The following is a 20,811-nucleotide window of genomic DNA, read 5'->3' as shown; positions in this document are numbered from 1 at the left end:
TCTATGTCAGAAGCTAGAGTAATCTGGAGGTAAAGTAAAAAAAAACTATATAGCACATCAACTCTAATCATTGAAAGCATAGGTAATCACTATACAAATGAAAAAATAATACCTATATGGATATCCATGATACTTTGATCTGAAAATAGAGAGCATCCAACTGAAGAATAATACAACAAGTCCAATACCAGCCACACACATTACTGCAGAAAAATAAAAGGAGAGTAAAATGAGCATGTTAAACACAGTAAAGAGTAAGAACATAAATTTTAGGCTACACTTCTAAGAGTAAAATGCAAGGGCTATATCTACTGGTAAGTCTAAACTACAACAAATTTCATTCCCATTCTTATATCTTCAGGAGTCTGCCTTCACCTTTAATTTGCTCTATTACACTATAATGGAGCAGACTCTTGGAGGGCACAAACAAAACCTTGTGCACACCAGGAGCCAGGAGAAAGAAGAAGTGCCCCCATAAGAGACTGAATCAGACTTGCCTGTGAGTGTCCAGGAGTCTCCAGTGGAGGCACAGTTGACAGTTTGGCCTCAAACAACATAAGGAAACACAGCCCAACCCATCAACAGAAAACTTAATTAAAGATTTACTGGCCCCACCCATCAAAACAAGACCCAGTTTCCCTCACAGTCAGTCTCCCATCAGGAAGCTTCTGGAATCCTCATCCTTATTCATCAGAGGACAGACAGAATGAAAACCACAATCACAGAAAACTAACCAAACTGATCACATGGAGCACAGCCTTGTCTAACTCAATGAAACTATGAGCCATGCCGAGTAGGGCCAACCAAGATGGACGGGTCATGGTGGAGAGTTCTGACAAAATGTGGTCCACTGGAGAAGGAAATGACAAACCACTTCAGTTTGCCTTGAGAATGCCATAGACAATATGAAAAGACAAAAAAGATTATGACACTGAAAGATGAACTCCCCAGGTCAGTAGGTGCCCAATATGCTACTGGAGAAGAGTGGAGAAATAATGCCAGAAACAATGAAGAGATGGAGCCAAAGCAAACACAATTCCAGTTGTGGATGTGACTGGTGATGGAAGTAAAGTCCGATGCTGTAAAGAACAATATTGCATAGAAACCTGGAATGTTAGGTTCATGAATCAAGGCAAATTGGAAGTGGTCAAACAGGAGATGGCAAGAGTGAACATTGACATTTTAGGAATAAGTGAACTAAAATGGACCAGAATGGGCAAATTTAATTCAGATGACCATTATATCTACTACTGTGGGTGCAAGAATCCCTTATAAGAAGTGGAGCAGCCCTCATAGTCAACAAAAAAGTCTGAAATGCAGTACTTGGGTGCAATCTCAAAAATGAAAGAATGATCTCTGTTCATTTCCAAGGCAAACCATTCAGTATGATAGTAATTCAAGTCTATGCACCAACCACTAATGCTGAAGAAGCTGAGGTTGAACAGTTCTATGAGGATCCACAAGACCTTCTAGAATTGATACCAAAAAAGATGTCCTTTTCATCATAGGGGACTGGAATGCAAAAGCAGGAAGTCAAGAAACACCTGGAGTAACAGGCAAGTTTGGCCTTGGAGTACAAAATGAAGCAAGGCAAAGGCTAAAAGAGTTCTGCCAAGAGAACGCACTGGTCATAGCAAACACCCTCTTCCAACAACAGAAGAGAAAACTCTACACATGGACATCACCAGATGGTCAAAACCAAAATCAGACTGACTGTATACTTTGTACCCAAAGATGGAGAAGCTCTATAAAGTCAGCAAAAAAGAAGACTGGGAGCAGACTGTGGCTCAGATCATGAACTCCTTATTGCCAAATTCAGACTTAAACTGAAGAAAGTAGGGAAAACTACTAGACCATCCAGATATGATGTAAGTCAAATCCCTTACGATTTATACAGTGGAAGTAAGAAATAGATTCAAGGGATAAGATCTGATAGACAGAGTGCCTGAAGAACTATGGACAGAGGTTCATGACATTGTACAGGAGGCAGTGATCAAGACCATCCCCAAGAAAAACAAATGTAAAAAGGCAAAATGGTTGTCTGAGGAGGCCTTACAAATAGCTGAGGAGAGACGCTAAAGGAAAAGGAGAAAAGCAAAGATATACCAATCTGAATGCAGAGTTCCAAACAGCAAAGACAGATTAAGAAAGCCTTCCTCAGCAATAAATGCAAAGAAATAGAGGAAACAGAATGGGAAAGACTAGAGATCTCTTCAAGAAAATTAGAGCTGCCAAGGGAACATTTCATGTAAAGATGGGCACAATAATGGACAGAAACCTTATGGACCTAACAAAAGCAGAAGATAATAAGAGGTGGCAAGAATACACAGAAGAACATCCAGTCCCATCACTTCATGGCAAATAGATGGGGAAACAATGGAAATAGTAACAGACCTTTACTTTCTTGGGCTCCAAAATCACTGCAGATTGTGACTGCAGTCATGAAATTAAAAGACACTTGCTCCTTGGAAGAAAAGCTATGACCAACCTAGACAGCATATTAAAGCAGACATTACTTTGCCGACAAAGGTCCATCTAGTCAAAGGTATGATTTTCCCACTAGTCATGTATGGATGTGAGAGTTGGACTATAAAGAAAGCTGAGGGCCAAAGAATTGATGCTTTTGAACTGTGGTGTTGGAGGATTCTTGAGAGTCCCTTGCTTGGACTGCAAGGAGATCCAACTAGTCAATCCTAAAGGAAATCAGTCATGAATATTCATTGGAAGGACTGAGGCTGAAGCTCCAATACTTTGGCCACATGATGTGAAGAACTGACTCACTGGAAAAGACCGATGCTGGAAAGATTGATGGCAGGAGGAGAAGGGGATGACAGAAGATGAGATGGCTGGATGGCATCACAGACTCAGTGGACATGAATTTGAGCAAGTTCTGGGAGATGGTGATGGACAGGGAAGGCTGGCATGCTGTAGTCCATGGAGTCGCGGAGTGTCAGACATGACTGAGCAACTGTACTGAACTGAACACTATAATAGAATAGTTCTATTTACACTTGTGTAATTTAATTGTGTGAAATAATGAATTCCATTAAACACCACCACAGAATTTAGTGTTAGAAACACTGTTTTACATCTGACAAGAAAATAACTCACTCTTTTAAAACAATTTGTTTTTTAATCAAAGGATAATTGCTTTAATATAACTCACTTTTTAAACTTCTTTTAAGTCCTTATTATGTATGGCCTTATTGTATTATTGATAAATATTGACTTAAAGACATCTGGTAATATCATTCTGACAGCCTTAGTTGAAAGTACTTTATTCGTGAACACTGCTTATATGAGGACATCCTTCAACTCAGATTACTTATTTGAATTATGAGGGGAAAAAAACACCTGATTCCTACCCCCAAATTCATAGCTCTCTATGCTCTGGTTCAGCATAGCAGTTACCAACCTTAACCCTAGACGATGACCCTACAATGCTCAAGTATGATTCCCATAACATGAGGATTTTTAAATCCCTGGATTAAGACTGGCTAAGAAGCAGAGAGGTAGGTGTGGAAAAGCATGGAAGCTCTAGGGAAACATATTTGTTGGACAATACTAATGACAATGTTTAGTTTTGTTATACTTAGAGAATAATCCATTTTCCCTTTACAATTCTCACACAATATGATTAGGGGCCAAAAATTTAAATCTTAAATAATTTTTTATAAGTATTAACACATGCTCTTTGTAGAAGTCTTTTTTTCTTCCTAATCAAATGCACATATACATGTATATATAGCTTCACCCCGAATATATATTTGTATTCTAATTTTTTCACATATCTAAAAGTGCTTAGGAAAGTTCTTGATATATAATAAGTGCTAAAGAAATATTTATTATTAATATTTGTGATAATTTCATTAATTACAATCTTAGAAATAGATCAAATTGTGACTAACTTAATATATGTCACCAAAATGTTTTACAACTTAAATTCATCCCAGCATTGCAGTAGTACCCAGATGGCCTTTCTCCAAAAATGAATACTGAAATAGGCATTTTTTCAAAAGTCAGGAATTAAAGGATGTATATTGACTGGATGAAAAATTGCTACATTAGCTCTATTTTTCTAATATGTAAAACTTCATTTCAATGCAACAGAAAAATTATCTCCCAAATTCAAAATCCAATATCATCATCTTTTTTTCTAGAAGGAAAAAGTAGATAGATTTATTAACCTAGGTTAATTTTGATGACATTTAACTCTTTAACCATAAAATAAAAACTCAAACTGATTTCATATTAAGTAAATTACATTGTTAGCATTTCTTTGTAACAAATATCAGCATATGAAAATTCTAATATATAAAAAGTCCATGCAAACCAACAGGAAAAGGAGTAACATACATAAATGGCAAAAGACAAAAAGGTATTTTAGACAAAGGAAAACAAAACAGCTAATAAACATCTAAGAAAATATTCAACTACAGTAATAAACAAAGAAGTACAAAATAATATAACATTTCCCCTTTATCTGATTAGCAAATACACACTTACATACATATTTTTAATAAAGTTCCCTAATGTTGATAAAAAGTTACAGTGAAAACAAGCATTCTGAAATGCCACTAATAGGAATCTAAACTATTAAACATTTGGGTAAAGAATTTGGCATCATCAGCTCAAAACATCAAGATAACTGAAAATACTCATACACAGGACCACACAGTCATACTACACTAAGGAATTAATATGAAAAGAAGATAAAGTTTAATATATACCATAATAGTCACTAAATAACTATTCATTATAATGAAAAGAAAAAACTAAATGTTTAACAAAATCAGAATGGTTAAATAAATAGCATAAACAATAAATTAAAAATTATGTGTGGGAAAATATTAGTGAAATATTTTAACTCCAATTAAAAAAGGGGGTATAAGATTCAAAATATTATACATACAGTTGAAAAGATGTTTTTAGAAATGGAAGAAACTTGTATTACAATGTTAAAATCATTAGCTTTTTAATGGTGGAATAATGGGTAACTTCCCCTCCAAAGGTTTCATTCTCTTATTTCCCCCAACACTTTCTACAATGAGCACATATTACTTTTATAATAGGGAAGTAAAATAATATAACTAAGAGGAGAAGTGATTAAGAGGATATTCCTTTTTTCCATATAAAGGCAGAACTGCTACATCTTGGCATATTATATGACTTACTCTTTCGCTTTCCAATATCCATGTCAGATGTAGCAGCTTCACATAAAAGCACCATCCCTAAGGTAACCCCACCATCTTAGAAAAATCGTTTAAGGAGAAATTCACAGAGAGAAATAACAAAAACTTTAATATTCCTAGAATAATATAGAATGAATAAATATATAAACCTTCAATTCAATTACAAAAATTATAAGTAATTAAAAAAATTGTATTCAGGTAGAACTGATTTACAATGATGTGTTAGTTTCAAGTGTGCAGCAAAGTGAATCTGTTATACATATATCCACTCTTTTTCAGATTCTTTTTTCCCATATAGGCCACTACAGGGCATTGAGTAGAGTTCTCCGTGCTATACAGTGAAAGTGAAAGTCCCTCAGTCATGTCCGCCTCTTTGTGACCCTGTGGACTGTATAGTCCATGGGATTTTCCAGGCCAGAATACTAGAGTGGGTAGCCTTTCCCTTCTCCAGGGGATATTCCCAACCCAGAGATCAAACCCAGGTCTCCTTTTACTGCAGGCGGATTCTTTATTAGCTGAGCCACCAGGGAAGCCCATACAGTGTTATACAGTAGGTCCCTATTATCTATTTTATATATAGTAGTGTGTATATGTCAATCCCAATCTTCCAATTTATCCTTCCCATAACCAAGTAATCATGTGCCTATATAGTATGACAATTATTTACTATGAAGATATAATAAAAAATTAAGGTTAGAAAATTACTTAATTTGTACAAATAAAAACTGATATTTTAAACAAATGTCCCACTATAACTTCGAGATAAAACATGAGTTTTCCTCTAAAATTGTATTTTGAAATAAACTTCTGAAACATTCTTCCAACTATTGAGTCCATTTTGTATACATTAAAATAAATTAAGTAGCCATTTTGAATATTTCAACTACTTGCCAAAAAAGAACACATTTGAAATGTACACCATTTAGAGAGAATAGCAACTAACTTTTATTTGAAAAATAACTTAACAAATATTTTTTAGAATTTCAACAATTAACCTCAAAGCACAAATTACTACTAAACTACTTAAATTGTCTTATTTTAATAAAAAAACAAAATCCTATGAGCCATGACTTCACTTTTATTCACCTTAATATAGAAGCTACATAAATACAAAATAGACGTACTCTTGCAAATCGGTAGTACATGGCTTGGTTGAACAGTAAAATAAGAAAAATCAAATTCTGAAACAAAATAGAATGTGTTCAAGTAGAAAAGAGAGATTCACCCTGCAGTTTGGTGAATACAAAGATTAATTTAAAATGCTCATATTAATTATTCATATACACATGCACATTGTATGCTATCTCATGTGGGTAAAAATAAGCAGAAAGGGGAAAATAGGTGTTCAGATAAGGCCTGAATTTATAATTGGCTCTAAATTTGCCTGTTCATCCTTTCATTACCATTTTACATACTCTTTTTAATAGTCTCTTCTTAGGGATGATACTCATTCATGGTTTTGTTGCTTAGCTAAGTTGTTTTCCTCAGTGATCTTTTTTTCTTACTAGGATTCTTTATTATACACCTTACTAGTGTTCTGTATATTATACACCTATACATACAGTGATGACTTTATTATTTTGGGCTCCAAAACCACTGCAGATGGTGATTGCAGCCATGAAATTAAAAGATGCTTACTGCTTGGAAGGAAAGTTATGACCAACCTAGATAGCATGTTAAAAAGCAGAGACATTACTTTGCCAACAAAGGTCCATCTAGTCAAGGCTATAGTTTTTCCAGTGGTCATGTATGGATGTGAGAGTTGGACTGTGAAGAAAGCTGAGTGCCAAAGAATTGATGCTTTTGAACTGTGGTGTTGGAGAAGACTCTTGAGAGTCCCTTGGACTGCCAGTAGATCCAACCAGTCCATCCTAAAGGACATCAGTCCTGGGTGTTCATTGGAAGGACTGATGCTGAAGCTGAAACTCCAATACTTTGGCCACCTCATGTGAAGAGTTGACTCATTGGAAAAGACCCTGGTGCTGGGAGGGATTGGGGGCAGGAGGAGAAGGGGACGACAGAGGATGAGATGGCTGGATGGCATCACCAACTCGATGGACATGAGTTGGGTAAACTCTGGGAGTTGGTGATGGACAGCAAGGCCTGGTGTGCTGCGATTCATGCGTTCGCAAAGAGTCGGACACGACTGAGCAACTGAACTGAACTGAACTGAACTGATGCATACTTATATGCAGGTATGCATAAAGATGGGCTTCCCAGGTAGCTCAGTTGGTTAAGAATCTGCCTACAATGCAGGAGACCCCAGGTTGATTCCTGGTTGGGAAGATGGCCTGGAGAAGGGATAGGCTACCCACTACGGTATTCTTGGGCTTCCCTGGTGGCTCAGCTGGTAAAGAATCTGCCTGCAATGTGGGAGACCTCAGTTCGATCCCTGGGTTGGGAAGATCCCCTGGAGGAGGGTATGACAACCCACTCCAGTATTCTTGCCTGGAGAATCCTCATGGACAGAGGAGCCTGGTGGGCATCACAAAGAATTGGACACAACTGAGCGACTAATACACACACATGCATGAAGATTGATCATTTCTAAAGGCTCTGGCTATAGACACTCTGATTAATGGTCGAGACTTGTTTTTGGACTAGTTTGCTTCTGTATCATGGTCTAGAGCTTTCCATCTTACACTATACCATCAAGGTCTTTGTGTGCTGTTGTTCTTAGCTATCAAGAGCTATGATGCACTTCCATATGTATTGGTTTATTTCATTTATAGACTCTTTAAACTTTTACTAACACTGTCTATTATAGGCAGGCACTATTAGTTGGAGTTACAAAGTTAGAGGAAATATAGACCATTCCTTGAACAAGTTTACACTCTAGTAGGGGATACAAACAATAAATAGTAAATAATTACATAATCATCTTACCCTGAGAGAACTGAATAGAAAATAGAGGAGGTGTTATTACATAATAAACAGGAACTAGGCTATTAAACAAGCTAGTAGATTTGTGGTTCAAGGTGGCAGAGTAGGAAGGAGAATGTAGAGCTCACCTCTCCCCAATACACATGCCAAAAATACATCTATACTGGAATAATTCTCATGGAAAACTAACTGGATACTGGTAGAAGAAATCCTATACAACCAAAACTGCAAGAAACATCTCCATGTAACCAGCAAAGTGTCAGCTTAGGACCTACCAACCTCAGAGGGATCTGTAATGAAGAGAAGGTCCACACAGGCAGATCCTCACTCTGGGGAGCGATCATGTGGAGCCACAATCTGAGTATCCCAGACCTTGCCTTCTTGGAAATCCACTGGGACAGACAAAAGGGCGAGAGGAGCCTAGACTCTACTTGCACAGAGCACACACATGATGGCAGAGTGGACAGAGCCTTGCACTGCTGGCTGTCACCTCACCACGACTCCAAACTGAAGGGGCGGAGAAGACCCTGGCTGTTCATTCCACACCACAGCCTGGCGTGAGACCTGAGCAAAGACTCGGTCTAACTATACAGAGACATATCAGGTTGCCTGGGGTGGTGCTACAAGAACAGGCAGCAGCTAAGTGCTGAAATACCAGGCAGAGAGACTCAGGGACAAGACTCATGTAGGACAGACTGGAGGGCCTGGGGTATGGTCTGGGTGTACACAGTGGTTCTATCCCAGCTGCGCTCAGCCTCCACCCACTCCACACCACAGCTTAGCCCTTGATCTGAGACAGACAGGTCCTGGGAGAAGACTGCCACAGAGGCAGCCCAGATCTCTTGTGGCAGTGCAGCCATCTCAATTCCTGCAGCCACAATGCCCCAGTCCCCAGCCTATTCCTCACCACAGCCTTGCACTAGATCTGGGACAAACACAACAAAGGGACACAACCTTGTGCTGCTTCTGAGTGGAACCATAGACACTTACACAGACAGCATATAAGTCCTCTGTGACTGCACAGGCCTCACTTACTTCAGCAATCACCTCTTTTGGGGCAGGGCATGCATTCACGGGCAATAGAGCCTGATTAAACCTGACCTTCAGGGCTTCTACTCCAACAGCTGAGGAGCAGACCCTATCCCTGACAGGACAGTGACAACCACAGAGCAGGGAGGAAGCTCCGCTTCAGTCTAGCACAGGCTCCAGATACTCCAACACCAATCACATCCCCTATCAAGGGGACAATCGCCAGCACACCCTGAGGGAAGACGTGGCTGGCGTCCATACCAAAACTACCTTGCAGCAGAAACACTGGACATACACAGTCTGCACAGGGATGCTCCCACTTAAAAACACCCCTTTAACATCATAGTAGATAATTTTTTCTCCTAAAGTCATAGAGACAGAGAAAGATAAGTAAAATGAAAAGGCAAAGTCCAATAGTTAAGACTTCAAATTTCTACTTCAGGGGGCACAGGTTTGATCCTTAGCCAGGGAACTAAGATCCTGCATGCAGCAAGTGCGGCCAAAAAAAAAAAAAAAAAAAAAACACAGGGCAGAGGAACTACTTCCAATTAAAGAACAGCAGAAATCCCCTGAAAGAAAAAATAATGAAATAGAGCTCACCAGTCTACTAGACCCCGAGTTCAAAAAGGTGGTAATAACAAGAACTGATTTAAGAAAGATGATGGATAGAAATGCAGATCATTATAACAAGGAACTAGATAAAGAGAGGATTCTAAAGGCAGCAAGAGGGAAAAAGAGAGTCAGTTACAAGAGAATGCCAATAAGGCTATCAGCTGATTTCTTTGTAGAAACACTGCTAGAAGGGAGTGGGATGATATATTCAAAGTCCTGTGAGGGAAAAACCTGAAACCTAGGGTACTATATTCAGCAAGATTATCATTTAGAATAGAAGGAGAGAGAAACAATTTCTCAGACAAGTGAAAACTAAAAGAATTCAGCAATACTAAACCTACCCTAAAAGAAATATTGACATGTCTTCTCTAAATAGAAAAGAAGAAAGTATATACGGGAAAGGGAAAAAGTCACATTAAGAAAGGCAAATATATAGAAGGATTTAAGATCACTTAAATAAACCAGTATATAGATTTAAAAAACAATTTAAAAATTGTAAAAGTGATTATAACTATAATAAACAGTAAAAGGATAAGCATGAAGATGTAAAACAGGACATCAAAATCACAAAATGTGGGGGAGGGGAGTATATGCACATATATGAATACATATATATATACACACACATACATATATACATAAAAAGGGCTTCCCTGGTGGCTCAGATAGTAAAGAATCTGCCTGCAATGCAGGAGATCCAGGTTTAATCTCTGGATCAAGAAGATCCTCTGGAGAAGGGAATAACTACCCAATCCAGTATTCCTGCCTGGAGAATCCCATGGACAGAGGAACCTGGTGGGCTATAGTCCGTGGGGTCACAAAAAGAGTCACAAACAACTGAGCAACTAAACATGAGCATGGTACATAATATACATATAAATCCACGTACAAAACAGAAACAAGCTCATAGGCATAGAAAACAAACTTGATTATGAAAGGGGAGAGGGAGGGAAGGACAAATTAGGGGTACAGGATTAACAAATACAAACTACTATCTGTAAAATAGATAAGCAACAAGGATTTACTATATTCAATATCCTGTAATAACCTATAATGGAATAAAACCTAAAAAAACCTGAATCACTATCTGTATACCTGAAACCAACACAATATTGTAAATCAATGATACGTCAATAAAAAATAAAAATAAAAGAGCCAGTAAAATAAAGTGTATCATAGATGATAAAGACAAAGATATTTGTATAAAATGAAGCATAATTACAGAATTCTAAAGAAATGCTTAAGTTACTTTGATTATTATTGTCCAAACTATATTTAAACAATTTATTTTCCTACTGAAAGAGCAGTTTTAAAAAATAATACATAACAATAATTAGGACTTGCCAGGGGTAGCAGAGTACATATGTATTTCTGGCACATATGTATTTCCCTACCCTCTATTGGGGGGTGGCTGTGCTGTGAGGTATGTGGGATCTTAGTTTCCTGGTCAGGGATGGAGCTTGTGCCCCCTGCAATGGAAGCATAGAGTCTTAACCACTGAACTGCCAGGGAAGTCCATCAATTATTTTTATGTGTAAGAAAATATTTTTTGCAATATTCACCAATAGAGAATAATTGAATTATGACATATCCATTATGGACTTCCCTGGTGGCTCAGATAGTAAAGAATCTGCCCATAATGCAAGAGACCTGGGTTTCATTCCTGGGTTGGGAAGATCCCCTGGAGGACATTTAATAATGGTGACTATTTTCCTTTTCCTTGCTTATATTTTCTTATTTTTCTGTAATTCTCAAGCATTTTCATAACTATGAAGGCCATACAATTTAGTAAACGCTTATAATACACTAAAAAACTAAACTGTATGAAAAGTATGTCTGTAACTACAAAAAATGGAATTCCTCTAAATCATCCAGATGACACAAAGCAGGGCAAATGACATTACCATCAAGTCACTGGGCAGATTCTCTAACTGTCTGGGCTACAACTGATTCCAATATGTCAATATCAGGACTCCTTGCCTGAGAAGCACAACCTAAAAGAACATTACATGTGTTTACCTTGTTGATTTGTTTCACAGAGTCACTGCTTATGCATTCAGGTAGGTAAACTATGCTCAGCAATACTAAGAAATGTATACTCTTACCTATCTGATATCACTATTATCTACCCTTGCAGCTTACAGAGACATCTATTTTCAGATGTGAAAAAGTAAAAATCTGTCCTATGGGACAGAGGACGGGAAAACACACATATAAAGTAGCTGCACAGTTCACAGGAAATAATATTTCTCCCTAGGACATGCTGAAGCTGTAAATGTCAAAACAAACTCCATCTTTGAGTAACTACTGCTTTCCTACTCAATGAGGAACACTGTAATCTAAAATCATAAACTGATTCAAACTACATAAGTAAGAAGGAAATATTCCATTCTTACCTGGAGGATTTAAGTCACTTGATCTACAAGCACAATTTCTAAGTAGCCTCAATTCAGAACCAAAGTGACAGAGCTTCAAAAAAGGAGTTTCTGAAAACAAACTGTACATTTATCTGAACTTTGTAGTTTCCAGGAAACAAAATCCTGGATCCACTTCAGTCCAGACTTGACACTGACCTCTTTACACTTAGCCTGGCTTTGCTTTGAGCTCATCAAAACATTGCTTCATTTACATTTCATCTAAGCACTATCTTTCCTTAAGTCCTATTAACAACTCTACCTTTCCATAGGTAAGAAATCACATGGTTCCTCTGATTTATAGTCCCCCTTGTAGCAATGATCTTTATTAGATCATTGGCTTTATCAGATTGCAAGTTTGTCCCTAGAGGTCTTCAGTTGATCGGGCTATGGCAAGTGATACAGTAATATAATTCCAAAGATATTATGACTTGCATTAATAAGACAGCAGCCTCAACCAAATGTTACAGAGAAAATACTGGAATGTGAGAAAATAGACAAATTAAAATGTGGCACCAAGAACTTATTATAAAGAGGATACTGAACAGAAGAACAATGTGTGTTTCAGCTACAAATTGAGCTTGGCTGCTTCCATGGATATAATTCTGGGGGAAAAAAAGACAAAATTTAATCTTTAAATAAATGTTAAAATTTGATAATGTAATCTTAAAATTGGCTATTTTTAAACATTATGAAATTATTAGTTCATCTGATGTATGTAAACATTGGATCTGTAGAATTCACCTGTAAAAAGTCTGACTAAAATAAATGCTATTTCTGTGTTATTTATTATTTATTCATACTTATATTTATTTGTACTTATTCACTATACTTATACTATGTTTTCAACCAATGAGAAAACTAGTATTTTAGTGTACAAGACCATGAGGTAAAATAATATAAACTCCATGAAAACAGGGACTACATTTTTCTTATCACTCTATCTAATAATACCTAGTACAGTGCCTAGAAACAGTAAATGGTCAAGTACTTGATCAATTATTCTATTTAGTTGAAGACTGACTTTCATTCTTAGCCAGCTTACTCAAAAGGGATTTAAAAAAAAAAGTCCCCCTTTTGAGAGTATGGCATAGTCCTTTTAGCAATCGAAGTTCATTATTAATACAGAGCAATTTAAAAGTCAAAACTAAATTGAGTTCCTTCATATACTAGCACTGATCTAACAGGATATTAATCATTAAGGTTAACTTTGGTATATAATGTAAAGAAATCCTGGACTTCCCTTACCACATGTCCTGTGTGGGGATTCTTATGAGCATATGGTGGTCCTCTTATATGGTTCCACATTTGACCAGATGTCATAGCAAGCACAAAACACTAGGAAACAAAAAATAATGAAATACTCATAATATGGTATGGTCCCACTTTAATTAAATTAACAGGTATATGAAAAGCATATCCTCTCAAGTATTACATGAAAAAAAATTTTTCCATAAATGACAAAAAAGCTTATATTTCATCATAAGGATCACAAGAATCGATATTTACTTTGAAAGGAAAGCACTGTTTTAAAATTACAAATAAACTGATACAAGTTTAAAATTGAATACTGAAAAGCCTTTTAGAAGAATTAAAAAAATGGAGATTTTCATAGGGTTGAAAGTCTTTCAGATTGAATAAAAACTAGGTACAAGGAGTTCCTTCAAGCTCTTGCCATACTAATGAGATAATGGAGGAAACAAACTGATTTTAAGGTATAAAATAAAAATATCAATATATAAAATCTTTTACCACAGGTAAGAAAGAAACAAAATGCCACCTAACAATGTAATATTAGGAGTTTTATCTAAACAATTTTTCTTCCAACATTCACTCACCAGAGCGGCAAAAGCCCATCCAGTTTTATTAAAGAGAAATTCCATATTGCTCCTTCGAAGATACACAAGTCCACCAATAACAGCCAAAAGCAATCCCAACATAAGGGGACCAGCATAATTAGGGGGTCTAATTACTCTAATCTAATGAAAAGGAGAGAAAAACATTTTAAAGTATGAAATTTATTCATTAAGTATATAGATCAAAATAATTTGAAATGAAAACAATCAAAATTAGTGTGGTTACTTTCATAAAAAAATCACACTTTTTCTTTTCATCCTAATTAAAATAGCCTATAACGTATCCTAAAATGGTATGGATGCAATATTCTTTTTAGCCACAACATAACATCTTTTAGGGACTTCCCAGTGGTAAAGAATCCACCTGCCAAGGCAGGAGATGCAGGAGACAAAGGTTTGATCCCTGGGTTGTAAAGATCCCCTGGAGGAGGAAACGGCAACCCACTCCAGTATTCCTGCCTGGAGAATCCCATGGGCAGGGGAGCCTGGTGGGCTACAGTCCATGGTGTTGCAAAGAGTTGGACATGACTGAAGCAACTGAGCACACATATACATCTTTTAGATTAAGAAGTATTTGCCAAGTACAACTAGATACTCCATGGATTTAGTGAGGACGAAAGAGTGGTTTCCATGCTGAATTGACTAAGTAATAGAGCATGTTTTAATGTCACTCATCAGGATGATTCTGTTAAATGCTACTTATAAAGGGACTGACAAACTATCACCATCTCAGTGATATGAGGATGAGACCAATTAGGACCTCCCAGAAGAATAAGTAGATAATGACAAAGTAACTTTCTACAAAGCAAGGAAACTTACATTGACATCAGTTCTGTCAGCAATCCACCGGGCAATCTGCTCAGCTGAAAATCCACGCACCTGCAACTCATATGTATCACCCCGTTTGGGCTTCCCTTTTGCAGGAAAGTTGATGAAAGTTGGAGCTGAATTCATGTTTAGCTGAATAAAAAGTAGTCCACAAGAATACAGATTACCAAAAAATAATCTTAACAGCAAATATCTTGAAATTTAGCCATTTTACAAAGACAAATAAGCCCAGGTTTAGGTGGGTTAAGTGATTCATCTAAGCAAAGTGGTAAGTAATCCAAGAGTCAAACCCAAGGCTGCTTGTGAAATATAAATTCCTAGCTAAGAAACCTACATTTTACTCCTTTAAAATGGAAAATTTCCCATACCACAATTACTTTAATCTGTTCAGAGATTATGCAAAAAAAAGAATACATTTATGAGAACCAAAATTGTCTCATGTAGCTTAGGTAATAGGAGAAGGCAATGGCACCCCACTCCAGTATTCTTGCCCGGAAAATCCCATGGATGGAGAAGCCTGGTAGGCTGCAGTTCACGGGGTCGCAAAGAGTTGGACATGACTGAGCGACTTCACTTTCACTTTTCACTTTCATGCACTGGAGAAGGAAATGGCAACCCACTCCAGTATTCTTGCCTGGAGAATCCCAGGGACGGGGGGAGCCTGGTGGGCTGCCGTCTATGGGGTTGCACAGAGTCGGACACCACTAAAGCAACTTAGCAGCAGCAGCAGCAGCTTAGGTAAGCTTCAAATAGAGCACATTCTCAATGTGGAGGAAAGAAGACTGGAGTAAGAGAGTACTCTATTGTAGGGAAAACAAATACAAAATGGCAACCAATTGGCAGAAATAGTCAATTCTAAAAGGTTCATAAGTATTTAGTGATAAGCATAACATTTCTCTGTCATGAGACCATGGTATTCTTAAGATAACACTGGAATTGCTAAGGTAAAGAATCTATGACCTATTCATTTGCATTGTAACTTTCCTGATGTGATAATACTTGTAAAAAATAGAAAATGTTAAGTCCAGGGAAAAGATGTTCACCAACAGATGCAAGCATTCAGGTACCCTCAGCAGGTAACCCTGTAACAGAGATTGGCTTCTATAAAATAACTATAACTTAAAGACTTCCCTGGTGGCTCAGACGGTAAAGCGTCTGCCTACAGCGTGGGAGACCCAGGTTCAATCCCTGGATTGAGAAGATCTCCTGGAGAAGGGAATGGCAACCCACTCCAGTATTCTTGCCCCCCCCCCAGAAAAAAGGGGCTCAAAGAAATATTTTGGGCTTCCCTGGTGGCTCAGAGGTTAAAGCGTCTGCCTCCAATGCGGGAGACCCAGGTTTGATCCCTGGGTTGGGAAGATCCCCTGAAGAAGGAAATGGCAACCCACTCCAGTACTCTTGCCTGGAGAATCCCATAGACGAGGAGCCTGGTAGGCTACAGTCCATGGGGTCGCAAAGAGTCGGATACGACTGAGCGACTTCACTTTCACTTTCACTTTAAAGACATCAACCAATAAAATAACCCACTCCCTTGCTTTGATTCTATACTTAAGAGTAACCCTTATAAAAGTAGTTTTTTTAGACTTTCCTATAAGGGGAGAGGGTATACCAATTAGGTATATGATTAGTTTGGCCTTCTTGTCAGTAAAAGATGCTGAATTAGTGAATTTAAAAATTAGCTCTTTGGTTACCAATGTCCATGGATTTTTATGGTTTGGCGAGTGTACACAAAGTCTGCAGAGCTAGATAAATTCTGGCTACACTGTTAAATCAGTTTGAGTCTGCAAAACTAAGTCCTGAATAGTGTTCATGCCGCCAAAGTGCTTCCCAAATTTTAGGCCAAACTCTTCAATAGTAGTTTATTTATATGGTAGTCCCCACTTGTCCACAGTTTCACTTTCTAAAGTTTAAGTTACTCGTGGTCAACTGCAGTCTGAAAATACTACGTGGAGAATTCCAGAAATAAACAATTCAAAAATTTTAAATTGCAGCTGTTCTGAGCAGTGTGATGAAATCTCTCACCATCTTACCCAGGATGTGAATGATCCCTTTGTCCAGCATATCCCACCCATTAGACACTTAGTAGCTGTCTTGGTTTTCAGATCAACTGTTGTGATATCACAATGCTTGTATTCAAGTAACCCTTATTTTACTTAATAATGCCCCAAAACACAAAAGTAGTGATGTTGGCAATGAGATATGCCACAGAGAAGTCATACAGTGCTTCCTTTAAGTGGAAAGATGAAAGCTCTCAATAAGGACAGAAAAAAAAATCACTTGCTGAGGTCGCTATCTTTGTGAAATTGTAAAGGAAAAGAAATCTGCTAACTTTGCTGTTCGACTGCAAAAATTACGGTAAGTGACAAGTGCTTAATCAAGATAGAAAAGATACATTTGTATAATAAGATATTGTGAGAGAGACCACACTCATATAACTTTCATTACAGTGAATCTGTTAGTCGCTCAGTCATCCAGACTCTTTACGAACCCATGGACTGTAGACCATCAGGCTCCTCTGTCCTTGGGATTTCCCAGGCAAGAATACTGGCGCAGGTTGTCATTCCCTTCTCCAGGGGATTTTCCCAACCAAGGGATCAAACCTGGGTCTCTTGCAGTGCAGGCCCCTTCTTTACCATCTGAGCCTATACTGTTTTAATTCTTCTATTTTGTTATTATTATTGTTACTCTTACTGTGCTTAATTTATAAGTTAAACTTTATCATAGATAGGTATGTACATATGTATATATAGGAAAAAATATAGTTACATATAGGGTTCAGTACTATTTGCAGTTTCAGAGTCTTAGAATGTATCCCCTGTAGTTAAGTGGGGACTACTATACCACCTTTGGATTTAAAATATACATATATACATGTGTGTCTAAAAGAACTATGTAATATATGAAATCCATTTCCTGTACAAAATTAAAAACAAAAAATTACAGGGTTATAGGGACCAACTCCAGTCCATTCTGCCAGCACTATTACCATTTATAGACCTTTCTGAACTTATTCACATAGATGTGTATATACCAACAGAAAACATAATATTGTTTTGTGTCTGCCTTATTTAACAAAAATGGTATCACATTAACTGAAATATTCTGCATTTCATTTTGCTTTTTTTATTCAACCGTGTTTGAGAGATCTATCCATAACAGTACACACACACACACACACACACACACACACACCAGGGAAGCCCCATATAATATGAGTGGCCCAGATGGTAAAGGATCCACCTGCAATGCAGGAGACCTGGGTTCAATCCCTGGGTTGGGAAGATCCCCTGGAGGAGGGCATGGCAACCCACTCCAACATTCTTGCCTGGAGAATCCCCATGGACAGAGACGCCTGGACGGCTACAGTCCATGGGGTCACAAAGAGTTGGACACGACTGTGTGACTAAGCACAGCATATATGTGTGTGTGTGTGTGTGTGTGTGTGTGTGTGTGTGTGTGTGTGTGTGTATGTTGAGGCTGGTATATGCTCTCATAGTTTATTAAGTAATTATGCTATTGTTGGCAATTTAGTTTTTTCCTTTTTTCCCAATTAAAAAGGATGTTTTAAGAAATAGTCATGTACATATTTTCCTGTATATATGTAAGAATGCTTCTCTACAAATGGAATAATTAGTTCATAGAGCAGAAACATTTTAAATGAAGATGGATAGAGCCAACATGCCTTCAAAAGTGGCTGTACCAATTTACACTCCTACCCAGCAACACAGGAAGGTATGTTTCCTCACATTCTTGCCAAAAGTTGATCTAATGGGTAAATATTGTAATAATGTATATAATATATATAAGTTAACTTATATAATTATATAACAATATTTATATACTATATAATTTATATAATAACACCGTTATTATAATTTGTATTTCCATCATTACTAGTATAACATCTTTACACCAAATCAGCTCTTTAAAAGTATCTTGTAGTCTATAGACACAATCAACAGTGAAAAAGCAATGGGAAAAAAATAATATATCTGATAAGGGGCTAATATTGAGACAACATAAAGAACTACAACTAAAAAACACATTTACTAAAAACTGGGCACAAGAAAAAAAAAAGTTGGGCAAAGGGACTTCCCTGGTGGCACAGTAGATAAGAATTTGCCTTGTAATGCAGGGAACACAGGTTTGATTCCTGATCTGGGAAGTTCCACATGCCATGGAGCAACTAAGCCCATGAGCCAAAACTATTGAGCCAGTGCTCTAGAACCTGGGAGCCACAACTACTGAGCCCATGTGCTACAACTACTAAAGCCCATGTGCCTAGAGCCTGTGCTGTGCAACGAGAAGTACCACAATGAGAAATCCACACACCACAACAAAGAGTAGCCCCCATTCACCGAAACTAGAGAAAGCCCACACAAAGCAATGAAGACCCATCATAACTAAAAATAAACAAATATATTTTTTTTAATTGGGCAAAGGATATGGATAGACATTTCTCAAAAAAGATATACAAATTGCCAACAAGCACATGAAAAGATATTCTACATCTAATCATTAAAGAATTACAAATCAAAACCACAATGAGACACCATCTCACACTCATTAGGATAACTACTATCAAAAAATAAAAAATAATGCAAAATGGTGCAGCTGCTATGGAAAACAATATGAATGTTACTACAAAAATGAAAAATAGAACTACCATATGATCTAGGAATTCCACTTGTGGGTTTAAATCTAAAAGAACTAAAAGCAGGGTCTTGAGGAGATAGCTGCATACCTATGTTAATAGCAGCATTATTCACAATAGCCAAAAGGTGGAAGCAACCCAAGTGTCCATCAACAGATGAATGAATAAATAAAATGTGGTATATGCATACAATGTAACATTATTCAGCCTTTCAAAGCAAGGGAAAAAATTTAATATTTATTTACTTATTTGGCTGCTCTGGGTTTTAGTTGTGGCATGTGAGATCTACTTTACCAACCAGGGATCAAACTCAGTCTCCCTGCGTTGGGGGTATGGAGTCTTAGCCACTGGGGAAGTCCCTGGGACACAACAGGAAAGTCCCAAAAGCAAGAAAATTTGGATGCGTGCAACAACATGAATCAACTTTGAGGACAGTACACTAAGTGAAATAAGACAGTCACAAAAAGACAAGTATGTATGATTCCACTTATATGAGGTACTGACAACAGTAAAGTTCACTGAGATAGAAAGCAGAATGATAAGTTTCCAAGGGCTGGGGGAAGAGGGAATAAAGAGTTATGTGATGTATAAAGAGTTTCCGTTTCATTGTACAAGGTGAAAAGAGTTCTGGAGATTGGTTATGCAGAAATGTGAATGTACTAAACACTACTGAACTATATTCAAGAATGGTTAAGATAGTACATTTCAGCATTAGTGGTAAAGAACCTGCCTGCCAATACCAGAGATACAAGAGATGCAAGTTCAATCTCTGGGTTGGGAAGATCCCCTGGAGGACATGGCAACCCACTCCAGTATTCTTGCCTGGTGAATCCTGTGGACAGAGGAGCCTGATGGCTACAGTCCACAGGATCACAAAGAGCCAGACATGACTAAAGCAACTTAGCATGCACACACACATATTTTCTCACAATTAAAATTTGTTTTTAAATCTTATAGGCTTTGACAATCCTTAGATGTTAAAGAGCCAAAATAAGATGTACGGTTTTTGGTAGGTTATCACTTTTTATCCATGCATGGCTTTTGTATGCTGTGGCATATAACAATATTCTTTGGAGAAAGATTCGAATTTATTCCACAGATGGACACACTACCATCCTTATACCACTAACTCTAAATATAGCTCTAAAATGGACATTGATATTAAAAGGTATTTGATGTAGAAGAAAACTTTATGTGTATCTTGGTAAGATAAATGAAATTACAATTTTTAATTTCCAAAACAATCCTTGCTTGAATAGTAGAGAATGAGAAAGCAATTTCTTAAACTCTAAAAACTGTTTCCTTTGGTCTAAAAAAGCCTAAATGCACTAATCTTTTAGGTT

General features: G+C 37.3%; 1 protein-coding gene and 1 non-coding gene across 2 annotated transcripts in view; one reads left to right on the top strand and one right to left on the bottom strand.

Annotated features, from left to right (window-relative positions):
• The window catches only part of MAGT1 (magnesium transporter 1), a 48,926-nt gene that overhangs the window by 3,393 nt on the left and 24,722 nt on the right, over positions 1–20,811 (bottom strand). The window contains exons 4-9 of the mRNA NM_001244318.2: positions 14,806–14,946; positions 13,969–14,109; positions 13,379–13,468; positions 12,672–12,735; positions 5,175–5,249; positions 113–203 (exon numbers count right to left, since the gene is read on the bottom strand). Coding sequence (NP_001231247.1) covers positions 113–203; positions 5,175–5,249; positions 12,672–12,735; positions 13,379–13,468; positions 13,969–14,109; positions 14,806–14,946 — 602 coding nt within the window. The remainder of the gene's footprint in view (positions 1–112; positions 204–5,174; positions 5,250–12,671; positions 12,736–13,378; positions 13,469–13,968; positions 14,110–14,805; positions 14,947–20,811) is intronic.
• On the top strand, positions 16,101–16,172 carry TRNAW-CCA (transfer RNA tryptophan (anticodon CCA)). The gene has a single exon. It is a non-coding gene; the product is annotated as a tRNA-Trp (tRNA).

The sequence above is a fragment of the Bos taurus genome, chromosome X (genome assembly GCF_002263795.3).
Source record: "Bos taurus isolate L1 Dominette 01449 registration number 42190680 breed Hereford chromosome X, ARS-UCD2.0, whole genome shotgun sequence".
Classification (NCBI taxonomy): Eukaryota; Metazoa; Chordata; class Mammalia; order Artiodactyla; family Bovidae; genus Bos; species Bos taurus.
This window is presented reverse-complemented; position numbering and strand designations above follow the sequence as displayed.